General features: G+C 51.2%; 1 protein-coding gene across 2 annotated transcripts in view; it reads right to left on the bottom strand.

Annotated features, from left to right (window-relative positions):
• The window catches only part of TGDS (TDP-glucose 4,6-dehydratase), a 60,373-nt gene extending 42,241 nt beyond the window's left edge, over positions 1-18,132 (bottom strand). For both annotated transcript variants that reach the window (XM_088459016.1, XM_088459020.1), the window contains exon 1: positions 17,902-18,132. In XM_088459016.1, coding sequence (XP_088315142.1) covers positions 17,902-17,972 — 71 coding nt within the window. In that variant the 5' untranslated portion in view covers positions 17,973-18,132. The remainder of the gene's footprint in view (positions 1-17,901) is intronic.
• Between the last annotated feature and the right edge of the window lie 15 nt (positions 18,133-18,147).

Below are 18,147 nucleotides of genomic sequence, written 5' to 3'. Positions count from 1 at the left end.
TCCCACTGACATCACGAGTGATGTCAGTGGGAGAGCTTTCGGCTGTTTGAGCTGAAAGCTCTCTGGGGCTTGCAGCAACGAGACCCTACCACAAGGGTCTCGTCGCAAGCCCGATGGTCGCCCATCACGACCATCTTCCTGGCCGCTCGCTATAGCTGTGGGTGATCACCCACAGCTATGCAAGCTGCCAGGAGGGCGCTCTAAAAAAACAGAAGGCTGGCCCTGATCCAGAGCGAGCGCTCTATCAGAGCATCCGGCTCTGAATCAGGCCCTATAATCCTACAAGATCCCCGACTTTGTGCAAGTGTACCTAAAAGAACTGATGCGGTTTTGAAGGCAAAGGGTGGTCACACCAAATATTGATTTGATTTAGATTTCTCTTCTGTTCATTCACTTTGCATTTTGTTAATTGATGAAAATAAACTATTAACACTTCTATTGTTGAAAGCATTCTTACTTTGCAGCATTCTTTCCACACATACCTAAAGCTTTTGCACTATATATCTCCAAAATAAAGAGGGCATTTCTTGTTTAATGTTCATCACCACTCAGTAAATAAACACTTTTGCTGTTTCAAATGTCCAAGTAGGTATGACAGTTCACTTATATCCACACAAGTGTTCCAGCAAGTTACACCAACTGGAGGTCCGACAGTGACCCTAACCCCCCTAAAAGCCAGGATCCAACTGGACCACCACGCATTGCTTTCATCCCAATCGGTGCAGGGGTGTCTGAATGCATAAGCAGACAAACAAACAGACCAATGAATTTTATATAATATGCACATATACTGTATATATACACACACATACAGTGTTCGCAAATACGCGCTATAGCGCGTATTTTACATGGTTTCTCACACTGGGGACTCACTTTTATAAAAGAGTCGGGTACCCGAGGACACGCTGCGCCCCTGTCAATCCCCCGTCAGGCTGTCATGGATTGGCCACGGCACAGCGCGTCTCCGGGGACACGACCCAGTCACCTCGCACACGTAGCTAAAAGCACCGGTGTCAATCAAATAGGCGCCGATTGTGAGCCAATTGGAGCTCGTAGACCAGCAGCCAATCAGCAGCGGCTGCCAATCCGCGAGCTCTAATTGGCTAATGAGCGGTGCCAGATTTGTATGACAGCCCTATTTTCAAGGGCTGATCTGAGTGCCGTGGGCAGGTGCGGGTGGCAAAAAGTGAGAAATGTGCCAGGCCCCTCCGGCGTGAAGACTGGTCCCGGCGGCGGCCCCTCCGGCGTGAAGACTGGTCCCGGCGGCGGCCCCTCCGGCGTGAAGACTGGGCCCGGCGGCGGCCCCTCCGGCGTGAAGACTGGGCCCGGCGGCGGCCCCTCCGGCGTGAAGACTGGGCCCGGCGGCGGCCCCTCCGGCGTGAAGACTGGGCCCGGCGGCGGCCCCTCCGGCGTGAAGACTGGGCCCGGCGGCGGCCCCTCCGGCGTGAAGACTGGGCCCGGCGGCGGCCCCTCCGGCGTGAAGACTGGGCCCGGCGGCGGCCCCTCCGGCGTGAAGACTGGTCCCGGCGGCGGCCCCTCCGGCGTGAAGACTGGTCCCGGCGGCGGCCCTTCCGGCGTGAAGACTGGTCCCGGCGGAAGCCCCTCCGGCGTGAAGATTGGGCCCGGCGGCGGCCCCTCCGGCGTGAAGACTGGGCCCGGCGGCGGCCCCTCCGGCGTGAAGACTGGGCCCGGCGGCGGCCCCTCCGGCGTGAAGACTGGGCCCGGCGGCGGCCCCTCCGGCGTGAAGACTGGGCCCGGCGGCGGCCCCTCCGGCGTGAAGACTGGGCCCGGCGGCGGCCCCTCCGGCGTGAAGACTGGGCCCGGCGGCGGCCCCTCCGGCGTGAAGACTGGGCCCGGCGGCGGCCCCTCCGGCGTGAAGACTGGGCCCGGCGGCGGCCCCTCCGGCGTGAAGACTGGGCCCGGCGGCGGCCCCTCCGGCGTGAAGACTGGTCCCGGCGGCGGCCCTTCCGGCGTGAAGACTGGTCCCGGCGGAAGCCCCTCCGGCGTGAAGATTGGTCCCGGCGGAAGCCCCTCCGGCGTGAAGACTGCGCCTAGTCCTGGAGGCCCACCTGGATCGAATATTACGCCCCGCCCCGGCATGAACACTTCGGCCCCCCGATTTGAAGGTACTTGTGAAGAGGGGTAGCGCGGCGGATGGGGGGTGGTGTAGTAGCGGGTGGGGGTTGGTGCGGCAGCGGGCGGTACCACCTGCACTTTGTAGCGGCCACAGGGAATTACTGCCAGGCAGACTGCATTGCGATGCTCATGCTCCTAGCAGGTCCCTGGAACAGTAGGAGCGGCGTTGCGGTCACGCCGCCACATGCTGCTTAGCACCATAGTCTTGCTCAGTGGCGTAACAGCACCTCAGCTCCTGCTATTCCAGGGGCCTGCAAGGAGCATGAGCATCACACTTCGATGGCTGGTATGTAGGGGAGCCTTTGGTTAAGTTTAGTAAAGCGAGGGGTCCCAGGGACCCACAATTTTTTTGGCTCACCGCGATCACTTTGTATTAAATAAATAAATTATATATATATATATATATATATATATATTATATACACACACATATTTATACACAGCGGGTAAAATAAGTATTGAACACATCAACATTTTCCTTAGTAAGTATATTTGTAATGGGGCTATTGTAATGAGATTTTCATCAAATATCAGCAACAACCCATGCAATCCACACATGCAAAGAAATCAAACCATAGATGTCCATAAATTAAGTTATGTATAATAATGTGAAATGACACAGGGAAATGTATTTAATACTTCGTACAAAAGCCTGTATGAAGAAACTAGTCACATGCATTGCTCAGGTGTGATTTTGGCCCATTCTTCCACACAGTCTTCAAATCTTGAAGGTTCCATGGGCCTCCTCTATGAACTCTGGGCCTGATTCAGAGCCGCTCGCTCTGAATCAGGGCCCGGCTTTTTTTTTTTTTTTTTGGAGCGGCCTCTTGGCCGCTCGCTTAGCTATGGGTGACCACCCACAGCTATAGCGAGTGGCCATGATGATGGTCGCGATGGTCGAGACCATCGGGCTTGCAACGAGACCCTTGTGGTAGGGTCTCGTTCATCGCAGGCCCCAGAGAGCTTTCGGCTCTAACAGAGCCGGAAGCTCTCCACTGATATCACTTGTGATGTCAGTGGGGCCGCCCCCAAACGGCAGGCGTTCTCATGGGAACGCCTCCGTTTGGGCAGCCACCCCCCCGGCCTGCCCACCAAAGGGGCGAGCTGTCACTCAACATCGACAGCTCGCCCCCTTTGGTGCGAGACCCGGAGCGACGGAGTTCCCGTCGCTAGCCGGGTCTCGCGCATGCGTCCGACGGAGCCGTGGGCCACCATCGACCCGGTTGTGAGTGCTCAGCGCTTGCCAACGGGTCTGAATCAGGCCCTCTGATCTTTAGTTCTTCCCATAGATTTTCAATGGATTGAAGTCAGATGATTGGCTGGGCCATTCTAGCAGCTTTATTTTCTTTCTCTGAAACCAATTCAGAGTGTCCTTGGCTGTGTGTTTAGGATCATTGTCTTGCTGAAATGTCCACCCTCGTTTCATCTTCAGCATCCTGGTAGACGGCAGCAGATTTTTTAGCAAGAGTGTCTCATCCTTCCTTCAACCATATGAAGTATGCCAGTACCATATGCTGAAAAACAGCCCCACACCAAGATGTTCCCATCTCCAAACTTCACGATTGGTATGGTGTTTTGGAGTGATGTGCAGTGCCATTTCTCCTCCAAACATAGTGTGTATTATGGCATCCAAAGAGTTCAATTTTGTTCTCCTCTGACCAGACTATATTCTCCCAGTATTTCACAGGCTTGTCCAAATGTTGTGCAGCAAACTTTAAACGAGCTTCAACATGCTGTTTCTTCAGCAATGGAGCCTTGCGTGGTGAGCGTGCATACAGGCCATGGCGGATAAGTGCATTATTTATTGTTTTCTTTGAAACAATTGTATCTGCTCATTCCAGGTCTTTCTCCTTGGCTCTTGGACAACTCTTCTGATAATTATTTTCACTCCTCTGTCAGAAATCTTGCGAGAAGCACCTAGGCGTGCCAGTTTATGGTGAAATAATGTTCTGTCTACTTCCGGATTATGGCCTCAACAGTGCTCACTGGAACATTCAGAAGTTTAGAAATCCTTCTGTAACCAATGCCATCGGTATGTTTTGCAACAATAAGGTTGCGAAGGTCTTGAGAGATCTCTTTGCTTTTACCCATCATGAGATGTTTCTTGTATGACACCTTGGTAATGAGACACCTTTTTATAGGCCATCAGTTGGGACTGAACCATTTTATGTTAATTTGCACTGACAAGGGGCAAGATTGCTTTCTAATTACTGATAGATTTCAGTTGGTGTCTTGGCTTTCCATGCCTTTTTGCACCTCCCTTTCTTCATGTGTTCAATACTTTTTCCCTGTGTCATTTCACATTATTACACATAACTTAATTTATGGATATCTATGGTTTGATTTCTTTGCATGTGTGGATTGCATGTGTTGTTGCTGACATTTGGTGAAAAATTCATTACAATAGTCCTATTACAAATAGATTTACTGAGAAAAATGTTGAATACTTATTTTACTTTAGTATATGGTTTTAAAAAGGGCAGTGTTGGCTTATTTAATACAAACAAAATCTCAAAACAATTCTATACAGAACAGGGTATAGGAAGGCTTCTGTAATATCATAACTGGTAACTTGACACCATGTCACAAAGTCCTTCCCCCAATAAATATATATTTTGAGACGGAGCACAGGCAAGTATGGGCGATGCAAAGTCGTACTCAACTTAGGGCCGTATTCAATTAGCGGCAATAATATCGGCCAATTATGGGCAGTATTCAACTTGAGGCATTAAGTCCGGATTCGCAGTAATTTACCGCCGATGATATCATTATCGCCTGTTTTAGTTTTCCTCCGTATTCAATTTGAAAGACTTTCCGCCTAGGCGTTGTCAATGCAATGTAATAGGCGGTAAAGTATCGCCTATGAATGGCAGGCGTTAAAAAGTGCAAAACTAATCTGTGTCTAAAAAATAAAAAAAACAAAAAATTAAGGGCACCCCAACAATTAACTTTGAAAAAGGGGGTAAAAGAAAAAGTTGGGGGACATACTTAAAAAATAGCGAACTTGACTCTGGGGAGGTCCCCAAGTATGCCCCAAGTGTTTTTTTGATTGCAGGTGTTTGCAGCAGGTGGGTTTTTCACGATTTTTTTAAGTCACTTTAGCAACTTTAAAATATGCTGAACCCCATTTTCAAGTACCCCAAATTTGATGGCCATAGTTGTTTTGCGCTAAAAATACTTCTAAATGCTCTTCTGCATCACCTTATTCAAAGTCGCATTTATGCACCTGCCGCAGCTATTAAAAACCTCGACTTCCTTCAGTAGTTAAAAATGGGGGTACCCATAGTGATCCCCCATGTCTACACATCTTTAGGGGGGTCCCTAGAATATTTCCCGAAAATTTCCGTTTTTTTTAACCTGTAAAAAAAAAGTAGTAAAAATTTGCAAAAAAAAATGACATAAGGTCCCCCCCCCAAAAGCCAAACCAGCCCCAGGCTTGCCAGCCAGTGGTGGTTTCTAAAAATACGGGGAACAAAATGTGTAGGGTTCCACCGTATTTTAGAAACCAGCACCAGGCTGCAGGGACTAGTGCTGGTTTTAAATATAGGGGGCAAAAAAGACGTGGGTTACCCCCTATATTTAAGACCAGCACCAGACCCAACCGACCGGGGTGTAATGCCACAGCCCAGAGACCCAATCACCGGGGCTCCAGGTCCAAAGCATTACACCGCAAGTCGGTCAGCGCAAGCCGGTGATCTCGGGGACCACCCAAAAAAGGGTCCCCCCTCTCCCGAGCACCACAGGCTTACACTGAAGCATGGGGCTCATTCCCCATACCCCTGGAGCGGTGGGTATGGGGGTAATAGGGGGGCCATATAATGTAACACTATTGTACTTTACAGTGGAACTACAAGTGCCAGCAAATATTCTAGGGACCCCCCTAAAGATGTGTATACATGGGGGATCACTATGGGTACCCCCATTTTTATCTCTTGAAGGAAATCAGGATTTCTAATAGCTGCGGCAGGAAAAAAGCTATTTAAAAACCCGACTTTCTTTTGCAGGCAAAAACAGGGGTACCCATAGTGATCCCCCATGTCTGGACATCTTTAGGGGGGTCCCAGGCATATTTCCCGAAAATTCCCGTTTTTTTTTCGTAAATGGGGTCAAGGGTCATTTTTAAAAAACAGAGATAATTTTTTAATTAACTATAGCAAGTGAAATAAAGTTTAGATTTGGGGTTCAGGGGTGCAGGCTTATTAAAATATAGCCTGTACTTTTTGGAACACCCCCTTAAAACTAAATGTTCGAAAAAAAAAAATTAAAAAAAAAATTAAAAAATCGGGACACCACAAAAATTTTTTTTTAAAAAATTGGCAAACAAAAAGCCAAACTAACGAAATTAATACTGGTGGGGTCCCCAAGTATGTTGCAGGAGTTTTTTTTATTGCGCAGAGTTGCGGCAGGTGTATTTTTTCAGAATTTATAAAACTACCTTTAGGGACTTAAAAATATTCTAGTACCTATTTTCATGTACCCCAAATTTGATGGGACCATTCTTAAAAACGAAAAAAAATATGAGATATGGTAAGAACTTACCCTTGTTATCTCTATTTCTACGAAGTCCATAGGGTTCCACAGGATACCTTGGGGTATAGGTGTGACGTCAGTCGCAGGGCACCAAAGAGTTAAGCTTTCAGCCTCCCAGGATGCACTAGGTCCACCTCCTATACCCCGCCCCCGAGCCAAGGCATCTCACTTAGTTACCAAGCCATAGGCCGGAGGAGGAGAAGGAAGAGAGAGAACAAAGATCTGGACACATACAAGAATCACATTCTCACCAGAGGGAGACGGAAAACCGGTGACCAGAGCAAAGCCCATCTGCAGGACAGGTGCGACAGGGCGGGAGTCCTGTGGAACCCTATGGACTTCGTAGAAATAGAGATAACAAGGGTAAGTTCTTACCATATCTCATATTTTCTACTTCAGGGTCCATAGGGTATCCACAGGATACCTTGGGGATGTCCCAAAGCAGTATCCTTTAAGGGTGGAGACGCTCCTGTGCAGAAAGGAGAATCCGCCGCCCGAAGGAAGCATCCTGAGAGGCGAAGGTGTCAAACCTGTAATACCTCACGAAGGTATGGACAGAGGACCACGTAGCAGCCTTGCAGATCTGAACTGCCGAGGCACCACGTCGAGCTGCCCACGAAGGACCCACAGACCTAGTGGAATGAGCCTTCAGAGAAGGAGGAACCGGTAGGCCTTCATGAAGATAAGCTTCAGAAATAGCCATACGGATCCAGGCTGCCAAAGTTTGCTTTGAAGCAGGCCAACCCTTTTTACGGAAGCCATAGAGGACAAACAAAGCGTCCGACTTCCTAAACGAAGAAGTGCGGTCAACATAAGTCCTTAAGGCCCGCACAACATCCAAAGAGGCCTCACCCACGGAAAGACCCGGTGAGTTAAAGGCCGGAACAACTATTTCCTCGTTAACATGAAACTGGGAAACAACTTTGGGAAGAAACTCGGGCCGAGTGCGGAGCACTGCCCTGTTCCCATGAAAAACCAAGAAAGGGGGTCTACAAGAAAGAGCCCCTAACTCAGAAACACGTCTGGCCGAAGCAATGGCAAGAAGGAAAACAGTCTTAGCTGTTAGCCATTTAAGATCCACTGAGCCCAGTGTTCAAACGCGGGTCCTTGGAGAGCCCTCAGGACCACAGCCAAATCCCAAGGCGTCACAGGTGGAACAAAGGGCGGCTGAATGCGGAGAACACCTTGCATAAAGGTGCGCACATCCGGGATTGTAGCAATCCTACGGTGAAACCAGACAGATAGGGCCGAAACCTGTACTTTCAAAGAAGCAAGGCGAAGCCCATGATCTAGTCCCGCTTGCAGGAAGGCGAGAATCCGAGACAGACGAAACTCCAGCGGTGCATAACCTCTCGGTCGACACCACTGGAAGAACGTATGCCACACGCGATGGTATATCCTCGCGGAAGACGGTTTCCGAGCTCGCAACATGGTACACACCACAGAGCTGGAAAACCCCCGGGACCTCAGCATGGCCGTCTCAACAGCCACGCCGTCAAAGACAGTCGAGTCAGGTCCGGGTGAAGACAAGGACCCTGAGACAGAAGGTCCGGTCGTAGCGGCAACCGCAGAGGACTGTCCACGGACAGACCCTAAAGGTCTGAGAACCAGTGCCGTCTGGGCCACGCGGGAGCTATCAACAGGAGCGTCCCTCCTTCCTGTTTGAATTTCCGGATTACCCGTGGAAGAAGGGAGACCGGAGGGAACAGGTATGCGAACCGGAACGTCCACCGGACGGACAGAGCATCCACCAGAGACGCCCCTTTGTCTTTTGTGCGAGACCCGTACACCGGCAACTTGCTGTTGTGCCGGGACGCCATGAGGTCGATCTCTGGAAGACCCCATCTGTCCACCAGTAGTTGAAAAACGTCCGGGTGCAGGGACCATTCCCCCGGATGAACGTCCTGGCGACTTAGAAAGTCCGCCTCCCAATTGAGCACTCCCGGGATGAAGACCGCTGATATGGCCGGAAGATTGCGCTCCGCCCAAACCAGGATCCGAGACACCTCTACGAGAGCCGCCCGGCTTCGGGTTCCTCCTTGCCTGTTTATGTAGGCCACGGTGGTAGCGTTGTCCGACTGGACCTGTACCGGGTGACCCTGGAGAAACCAATGTGCCTGCTGGAGAGCATTGAAGACCGCACGGAGTTCCAAGATATTGATTGGAAGCTCCGCTTCTGTCGGCGTCCACCTGCCCTGGAACAGATGTGTACCCGAAACTGCTCCCCAGCCCCGAAGACTGGCGTCCGTTGTCAACAGGACCCAATTTGGAACCCAGAACGGACGTCCCTCGCTGAGGTGGGTCGTCTGTAACCACCAAGCAAGGGACAGGCGAACCTCCGGGGTGAACACAATCGTCTGGGACTTCAGAGACTGAGGCAGCCCGTTCCACTTTGACAGGATCAGGTGCTGCAGAGGTCTGGAGTGAAACTGGGCATATTCCACCATGTCGAACACCGACACCATGGAGCCCAGTAACCTCATCGCCGAGTGTAGAGACACCCGGCGGCTGTGCAGACAACTGCGCACCCTTGACTGTAAAGCAGAGATCTTTTCCTCCGTCACGAAGATCTTTTGCTGTCCAGAGTCCAATAAGGCTCCAAGATGCAGAATCCTCCGAGCCGGGATTAGAGTGGACTACTGCCAGTTGATTAGCCAGCTGTGCCGTTGCAGCAGGGCAATGGTCAGGTCCAACTGGCGTAACAGGAGCTCTGGAGATCCCGCCACCAATAACAGGTCATCCAAGTACGGCAACATGCGGACTCCCTGCAGCCGCAGAGAAGCCGCCATGACCGCCATCACCTTGGTGAAAACACGTGGTGCTGTCGCCAGGCCAAAAGGTAACGCCCGAAACTGGAAGTGGTCGCTGCGGATTGCAAACCTGAGGAACTGTTGATGGCGCAAAAGAATAGGGACATGCAGGTAAGCGTCCTGTATGTCCAATGACACCATGTAGTCCCCAGGTTCCAGCGCCAGACTGATGGACCGTAGGGTCTCCATCCGAAACTTCGGTACCCGCAAAGACTTGTTGAGTGCTTTGAGGTTGAGAATCGGACGATACGACCCATTGGGTTTCTGTACCAAAAAAAGATTTGAATAGAAACCCTGGCCCCTCTGGGAGAATGGAACAGGCACTATAACTCCAGCCTGGAGCATAGTGTGCAATACCTTCCGCAGCTCCGTAGCCTTGTTCCGGTCTGATGGTAGACCCGTGGTGAAGAATCGAGCCAGGGGTCTGTGCCGGAAGGAGAGGGCGCACCCGTGGGAGACCACCTCCAGAACCCAAGTGTCTGTCGTAGTGACCGACCAACACTGGGCGAACTGCAGCAGGCGGCCTCCCACCCTGGGATCCCCCAAAGGCCGCAGGCTTGTCATCTGGCTTGGGGCCGGACGTCTGGTACTCCATGCCTGCTTCCGGGGCTTGACCGATTTCCTAGGGCCAGCCTGACGAGGAAACGACTGTGGTTTGGGCCTGCCCTGGGCCCTAGATGACCGAAAGGACGATGGTCCAGAACCAGAAGGAGCAGCGGCCGACAGCCGATTTGGCTGCCGCCAGCGTGGCCACAATCTTATCCAGAACCGGACCGAAGAGAACTTCTCCGGTAAACGGCAACGCTTCCAGACCCTTCTTGGAATCTGCGTCCGCCTTCCAGGATCGCAGCCACAAGGTGCGACGAGCAGCTACCGCTGCTGAAGAAATTCTAGACACCAGAGAACTAATGTCTAGAGCCGCCTCGTTCATGTAGGTGGCCGAATCACGGAGATTGCCAATCAACTCCGCCTGTTCGGCAGGACAGTCGGAATCAAAAGAAGCCTCTAATGAATCCGCCCAGCGCTCCATCGCTCTGGCAACCCAGCAAATGGCCATAGCCGGCCGTGCTGCCCCCCCGCAAGAGAATAAGCGGACTTCAGGCAGATTTCCACCTTGCGGTCCGTAGCATCCTTAAGGGAGGACATGGATGGCATCGGCAATGTGGCACTACGGACAAGACGGGTCACGTGAGAATCCACCTGTGGAGGGGATTCCCACTTAGCAAAATAATTATCCGCGAACGGATAAGCCACCGCCAGGCGTCTCTGCGGCTGGTATCTTTTGCCAGGCTGTTTCCACGCCTCCTCTAAATGGTCCACCAACTGACCAGAAAGAGGAAAGACTGTGGCATCGCCCTTCACGTCTTTGAAAAAGGCATACTTAGACTTAGCCGCTGGGGGAACTTCGTCCTCAATCACCAAGGCTGTGCGGACCGCCCGAATAAGTCCAGGAATATATACTTTGGACTTAGCATCAGCGTCCTTAGTATGGAGAGGTTCCTGATCGTAAGGATCCAGAATCTCCCCATCATCAGACGTCCCTTCGTCATCCTCATAAGGAGCGGACAGAGACGCCACCGGCCGTTTATGAGGCCGCATCACAGACTCCCCTTGCAACACATCCGACAAGTGCTGTACAGAACTCGTCAGGGAGTTAACCTACGCTGGCTCCTGAGAAACCGGGAGCGGGGAAATAGGGAGACTGTGGGGTACCACCAATTGTCGTGGGAAACCCTGCATGGGTGACGACACCACAGACTGCTGGGACAAACCCATCGGAGTAAACGCGGGCTGCGGAGCTAACTGGCCCACTAAAGCTGTTAGCGCCTGAGCGAAACAAGCCCAGGGCGGCTCCTGTACCAGTGCTGTAACCGTAAGAGGCCGCGCCATGGACAAACACTGCCGGCAAAGGCCCACCGCGCTACCCTCCCCCTCCGCTAACGGTACTTTACACGTGGTACACTGTAGCCGGAGGGGAAAATCACTTTCAGACATGATGGCACCACGTATGTGACCCCTCTCACCAATTATATATTAAATAGGCGAGAGACCACCCTGCAGCACCGCATCGCAAGAGCTTAGCAGAAAGAACAGGGACAGTAATAAAGCTGACAGTCTTGAGAAGAAAAGTTACAGGCAGCAGCGCTAGCACAGTCACATACAATGCAAAGAAAATCAATTCCTGCACTAACAGCGCTGATCACTCAACTACACAGACACAGGGCCTGGTAGGACACAGCGCTGCATACACAGACCTGACCACAGCGGAGGAGAGGTATGCGGGGGGACCCAGACCACGATGCTTCCAATGCAGGCTTCCAGCAGCGTTCACCATGCTTCTGAAAAGATGGCCGCCGAGGAGCAGAGAGAAGGCTGGCCTGGGGGAGGAGCGCTGACACAGGGCCAGTCAGCACAGTGCAGAGAGGGCTGTGTGCAGCGGGGGAGGCGCCGGCTGTGAGACAGGGAAAGCGCGCTCCCCTGGCATGCATTTAACCCCTGGGACGCCGCAGCGCTACCGCTCTGCTGCGGTCCGCTGTCCCAGGGGGTAGTGGAAGCGCAGGTTGGTCGCCTGGCTCCACGCTGCAGCCAGTCCCCAGGGAGCCCCCTGCCTGGGGACTTAGGACCATGTGATCAGCGGGGACCCACCGCGGGACCCCGCTGCTTACCTCTGTCCCCCTTGAATCTGGACCAGCATCCCCGGATCAGTACCGGCGTTCTGGTACCGGCGGGGTGTAGGGAAGACAGCATGGACGTCAGGACTGACTGTCCATGCTGTTCATCCAGATGTGCAGCCACAGCTGCATGAAGAAAAAGCTTCAGGGGCTCTTCTAGCCCCCACTCAAACAGGTGCACCCGACTCCGGCCGGGCACCAAACTAAACTGAGATGCCTTGGCTCGGGGGCGGGGTATAGGAGGGAGACCTAGTGCATCCTGGGAGGCTGAAAGCTTAACTCTTTGGTGCCCTGCGACTGACGTCACACCTATACCCCAAGGTATCCTGTGGATACCCTATGGACCCTGAAGTAGAAATAAGCTAAATGCTCTTCTGCATCACTTCTTCAAAGTCGGGGAAGAAAAACACCTGCCGCAGCTATTTAAAAACCTGACTTTCTTTTGCAGCCAAAAAAACGGGGGTACCCATAGTGATCCCCCATGTCTGGACATCTTTAGGGGGTCCTAGGATTATTTCCCAAAAATTCCCATTTTTACCGCCGATCCAAGTATCGCCGGGTCCCTTTTTCGCCTACTTTCAAATTGAATACGGGGATACGCGGGCACGCGCGCGATACTTTAACGCCTGGAAAACAGGTGAAGGCAGCGTTAAGTTACAACATTGTAATCGTGCAATCGTTCTCCATCCTGAGCAGTGGATAAAGTGCCTACATTGAACGATATGTCGTTCAGTGCAGGCACCCTCCCTCATCCCCAAACATGCCCAACCTGTCGTTATCGGCAAGTTGGCCTGCATGTTCAGGCGATGATTGATGTCGAAAACGACCAGCAGGAGCGCGCATCGCTGGTTGTTTTCAACATTTTGATGCATGATTTGTGAACGATTAATGAGCGATTGAACGATAACGATGTTATCATTCAATCGCTCATTTTAATTGCCTAGTAGATACGCACCTTTAGTCCCATTCTCACTTGTGTGTTTTGAGCCGGCAAAGGCCCTCATTCAGAGCCGTACGCTCTGAGCAGAGCGCACGCTCTGAATGAGGGCCGGCCTCCATAACTATGGAGCATCCTCCTGGACGCTCGTATAGCTGTGGGTCACCACCCACAGCCTATACGAGCGTGCAGTTTGATGGCCGCGATGGTCTTGACCATCGCGACCATCGAAACTGCGAGCCGGAGCCTGCGGTTGAGGTTTTCAACCGCAAGGCCCGGAGTGATTTTGGCTCTATCAGAGCCAAAATCACTCCCACTGACATCATTAGTTATGTCAGTGGGCCGGCTTCTGACGGGAGGCGTTCCCTTAGAAACGCCCCCGTCAGGGAGGCACGCCCCCGGCACGCCCACCAAAGGGGGCGTGCTGTCAATCAACATCGACAGCACGCCCCCTTTGATCAGACACAACGAGCGAAGGAAAGTCCTTCGCTCGTCGCGTCTGGCGCATGCACACGACGGAGCTCCCTCCGTCGTGCGCATGCTCAGTGCAGAACATCGACCCACTTGCGAGCGGACACCCGCTCGCGAGTGGGTCTGAATCAGGGCCAAAGTTCATTAAGGAGCTGTAAGTGAAATTGTGTTCTGTGCACGATTAATTACAGTAGGTGCGTACGGATGAGGATTACATTTATGAAACAAAGTGTATGGATAGGTGGGGTCCGACCACAGAGATGAATACAATTCTGCATACAGGCAAAGATATGCATTTTCCCCTTACAACCAACGTAGGAGCAATTGAAGAAAACTCTACATCTTCCTTATTATAGTCTGTCCTTATTACATATCTTTCACCTTTAACACTGACAGTGTTTAAAGAAAACTTTATGAAAACATATTGAAACCTTGCTTTCCAAGACCAAATATGATTACACCTTGTGTGTAGTTGTAGGAAAATATTGTGTCAGATGGGCAATGCCCCTTGAAAGAAACCAGCAAAAGAATAACCGTTACTATGTTCTGTAGATATAATACTGTTGCCACCTACTGTCATATATAGTGATTACATTTGGTAAGCATAATATTGCCACCTAATGTCTTTCATCATGGGGTAGGGTTATCAGTATAACAAACAAGAGCACTATGAAATCCTTCCAATAGACATCTACAATATTGTGAGATTGCATATCTGTAATTTCCTGAACAGGTTCTAGACTGGTACTGCTTTGATAACCAGTAACTGAAAATAAGAAAACCTGTCTTCATCTCTTTTATTAAACTTCCATATCTGCTGTAATTTCCTTGTCTGTGTCAATATTTCATTATTCTACAACAGAGCCTCAGTTACAAGGAAAAACTCTTGTATCATGCAGTTCTTACAACATTACTAAGAGAATACTTTTCTCAGCATATAGATGTGTCCTTATACAATGGGCATCTTTACGCCATACAGTGCGGGACACCCTGCTCTACTGAGACACTCAAGGATTAGCGCCCTCATTTTTTCTTTACATCCTTCATCTTAATTTCAGAGAAACGCCACTTACAGTGTACTAGAGAAGCTAGGATGAGAACTGCACAGGAACTTGGCATGAGAAAAAGCTGTTGCTGCTAAGAGCACTTGTCACAGATTCAGTGCAGTTGCCCTGATTCAGAGCCGGACGCTCTGATAGAGCGCTCGCTCTGAATCAGGGCCGTCCCTGCTCCTTTTTGTAGCGGCCTCCTGGCCGCTCGCTTAGCTGTGGGTGACCACCCACAGCTATAGCGAGTGGCCAAAATGACGGTCGCGATGGTCAAGACCATCGGGCTTGCGACGAGCCCCCTGCGGTAGGGTCTCGCTGCCGCAAGCCCTGGAGTGCTTTTGGCTCTATCAGAGCCAAAAGCACTCTTACTGACATCACTAGTGAAGTCAGTGGGGCCGACCCCAGACGGTAGACGTTCCCATGGGAACGCCTCCGTCTGGGCAGCTACACTCCCGACACGCCCACCAAAGGGGGCATGCTGTCACTCAACATCGACAGCACGCCCCCTTTGGTACAAGACACGGAGCGACGGTCTGAATCAGGCCCACTGTCCTAATAATGGGATTGAGGCACACACTATACACTCAGTGGCCATGTTAAGGTACACCTTTCTAGTACTGGATAGGACCATACCCTTTTAGTAAGGCATTTTCTCCCACTAAACGATCACTCATTCTAAAGACACTGGGTCTGATTCAGCACAGATCGCAACTGCAGTCGTAGCTATGTAATCGCACGCAATGAAGCTGAGAAAGTATGCCGTCTGCCACTGCTCAGCCAGCAGAGACGCCCACTACTGCCTTCTCACATCCGTCCTGCGTATACATCGGAGAACATCGGCCCCTCACGCACAATTATAGCAGCTCTGATCCGTCGCAGAGATTGCAAGTCACGTCGCATGCAGTGAGTAATCACGCTGCGTAGGCATTCATAGTGGCTAATTTATGAACACCCATGCAACGGCATTCAAACGGACAGGCACGCCTGAGTTTCTGCAACTACTCCCCCGTCATCACCCCCAAACACTCACAGCCTGTCACTCACTCTGCTATGGATTCCACGGTGCATCTGTAATCACATGTGCAATTGCCGCGAATGTGCAGTGCTGTGCATACGCAGCACGCAACAATAGGCCGAACTGCGTACGCGGTTGCAATTGCGATCCATGCTGAATCAGGTCCAATGTTCTGTGTAAAAATTCTAGCAAATAAGCAGCTTCTGAGATACGCAAACCACTGTGTCTGGCACCAACAACCATTACACAGGTAAAGTCATTTAGATCACGTTTTTTTTTTACACATTCTTATGTTCGGCATCAACTATCTTATTAGCTATTTGCATTAATGAGCAGATGTCTCTAATAAAGTTGCTAGTCAATGGGCAACTCTATCTTCCTCATAGAGTGCTACAGACTAGGGGGTCTATTTACTAAGCAGTGTTAGGAGACAGAGTGAAAAGTGATAAGAAAGTGATAAGGTACCAGCCAATCAGCTCCCAACTGTCATCTAACAGGCTGTGCTTGAAAAATGACAGTTGGGAGCTGATTGGCTGGCACCTTATCACTTTGTCTCCTAACACTGCTAATGCTGGGCATACACAGCCAGATAAAATGTCTGTCAGACCGACAGACATTTTATCTGGCCGGCTGCCAGCCGCAGATGTCCGCGGCATACACTGTGAGAGAAATCTCACAGTGTATAGCCCGACATCCGCACTCCGCCCCCGGGGGAGGAGACATTTCCCTGTTCCTTCCGTAGGAAGGAACACAGGAAATGTCTGTCTGTCGGCCGCGCTGGGCATACACTGCCCGATGCGGCCGACAGTTACCAGGGTAAATATCGCATCGGACGGGCATGCTCGACAATCCTGCATGCCCGACCGAGCAATATTTAACCCTCGGTCGCCCGCGCACACGCTACAATTATCGGGGCGATCCGCAGATATCAGGCGGATCGCCCCGATAATTGTAGCGTGTATGGCCAGCATTAGTAAACAGACCCCTATAGCTGTGATGTTGGCTGCTACAGATGGACATCAGAAGCCTGCCAAGAAATGATGGCTAGGCTTCCACCATCAAAACTTTAAATGCGATGGTAACTAACCAACGCATCAAAAGAATTTGATGGAAAAAAAAAACATTGCAATGCGCAATAGTGACCTGCTCCTTTTCTCAATGTTTATTCAACTGAATTCAGCTGTATTTTAACATGGAATGGCCATCGCTTCCACACAGTTTGATGGTGGCTGCTATCGGAAAGCCACCATCACATGGTAAATACACTATCATCACAAGAAAAACATTGATGGTGTGAAACCATAGAAATTCGTTAGCAGCCTGTAGGGATGCAGATCAAACCCTACCTGCTGCTATCAGCTCATGTAACACTAAAGCTGCTCATACACCAGTCCAACTACCCACTAGTTGGTTGGAATGAAAATCTGGTAATGTATGGAAGCAAACAGGGCCGGTGCTAGGCTGTGCTGCGCCCAGCGCCGTACTGAGTTGCCGCCCCTTCCCTCATCCTCTCCCTCCCCCAGAGCTTACATTTATTTATTTATTATTACCAGTTATTTATATAGCGCACACATATTCCGCAGCGCTTTACAGAGAATATCTGGCCATTCACATCAGTCCCTGCACCAGTGGAGCTTACAATCTATATTCCCTATCACATGTGCACACACATACACACTAGGGTTAATTTGTGTTGGGGGCCAATTAACCTACCAGTATATTTTTGGACTGTGGGAGGAAACCGGAGTACGCGGAGGAAACCCACGCAAGCACAGGGAGAATATACAAACTCCGCACAGGTAGGGCCGTGGTGGGAATCGAACCCATGACCTCAGTGCTGTGAGGCAGTAACGCTAACCATTACACCGTCTGTGCTGCCAGGAGGGAGGGCGTTTCCTGCACCCTCTGGATACAGTGGCGCTCCGGGCGACGGACCAGCTTGCCCGTGCCTGGAGCCGCTACTGGGAGCAAATGACAATCAGCAGTTTGCTCCCAAACACCGGAAAATGAACGAAAGCTCTTCAGATAAGTTGTATAAATGAAACAGATTTAACCAACTTGCCTGAACAAGCTTTTTTCGTGTTTTCTGGTGTTTGGGTGCAAATTGCTGATCGCCATTTGCTCCCATACATTACCGGATTTCCATTCCAACCAACCAACTAGTTGGATGGTTGGAGGAGGACAGTTGGTTGGTGTATGGCCAGATTAAGTTAGGACGAGTCACCTTCTCTCACAGGCGGTGGCTACACTATAGTACATAGGACATACACATGGCACTTACATAAACCCGGCGCCGCCGGTCACCAGAAGCCTCTTGCGGAAGCCCCCGGGCGGCTCTCTGTCATTGCTCATTGCGTCACTATGACGTGATACTCAGCAGATGACGGGTGGGACATCGCGTGTTTAGGTAACGGCACAGCGACGCGTCACATTTACAGAGCCGGGAGCCTGGACACCGTCACATGTCGCAAATCCAGGCAGCTCGCCTGACACCCGCAGAGCAGGATGCCACCACGACAGTCACGCT

The sequence above is a fragment of the Taudactylus pleione genome, unplaced genomic scaffold, assembly GCF_031769625.1.
Source record: "Taudactylus pleione unplaced genomic scaffold, aTauple2 ptg000041l, whole genome shotgun sequence".
Lineage (NCBI taxonomy): Eukaryota > Metazoa > Chordata > Amphibia > Anura > Myobatrachidae > Taudactylus > Taudactylus pleione.
Note: the sequence above shows the minus strand (reverse complement) of the source record. Positions and strands in the feature narration are given on the sequence as shown.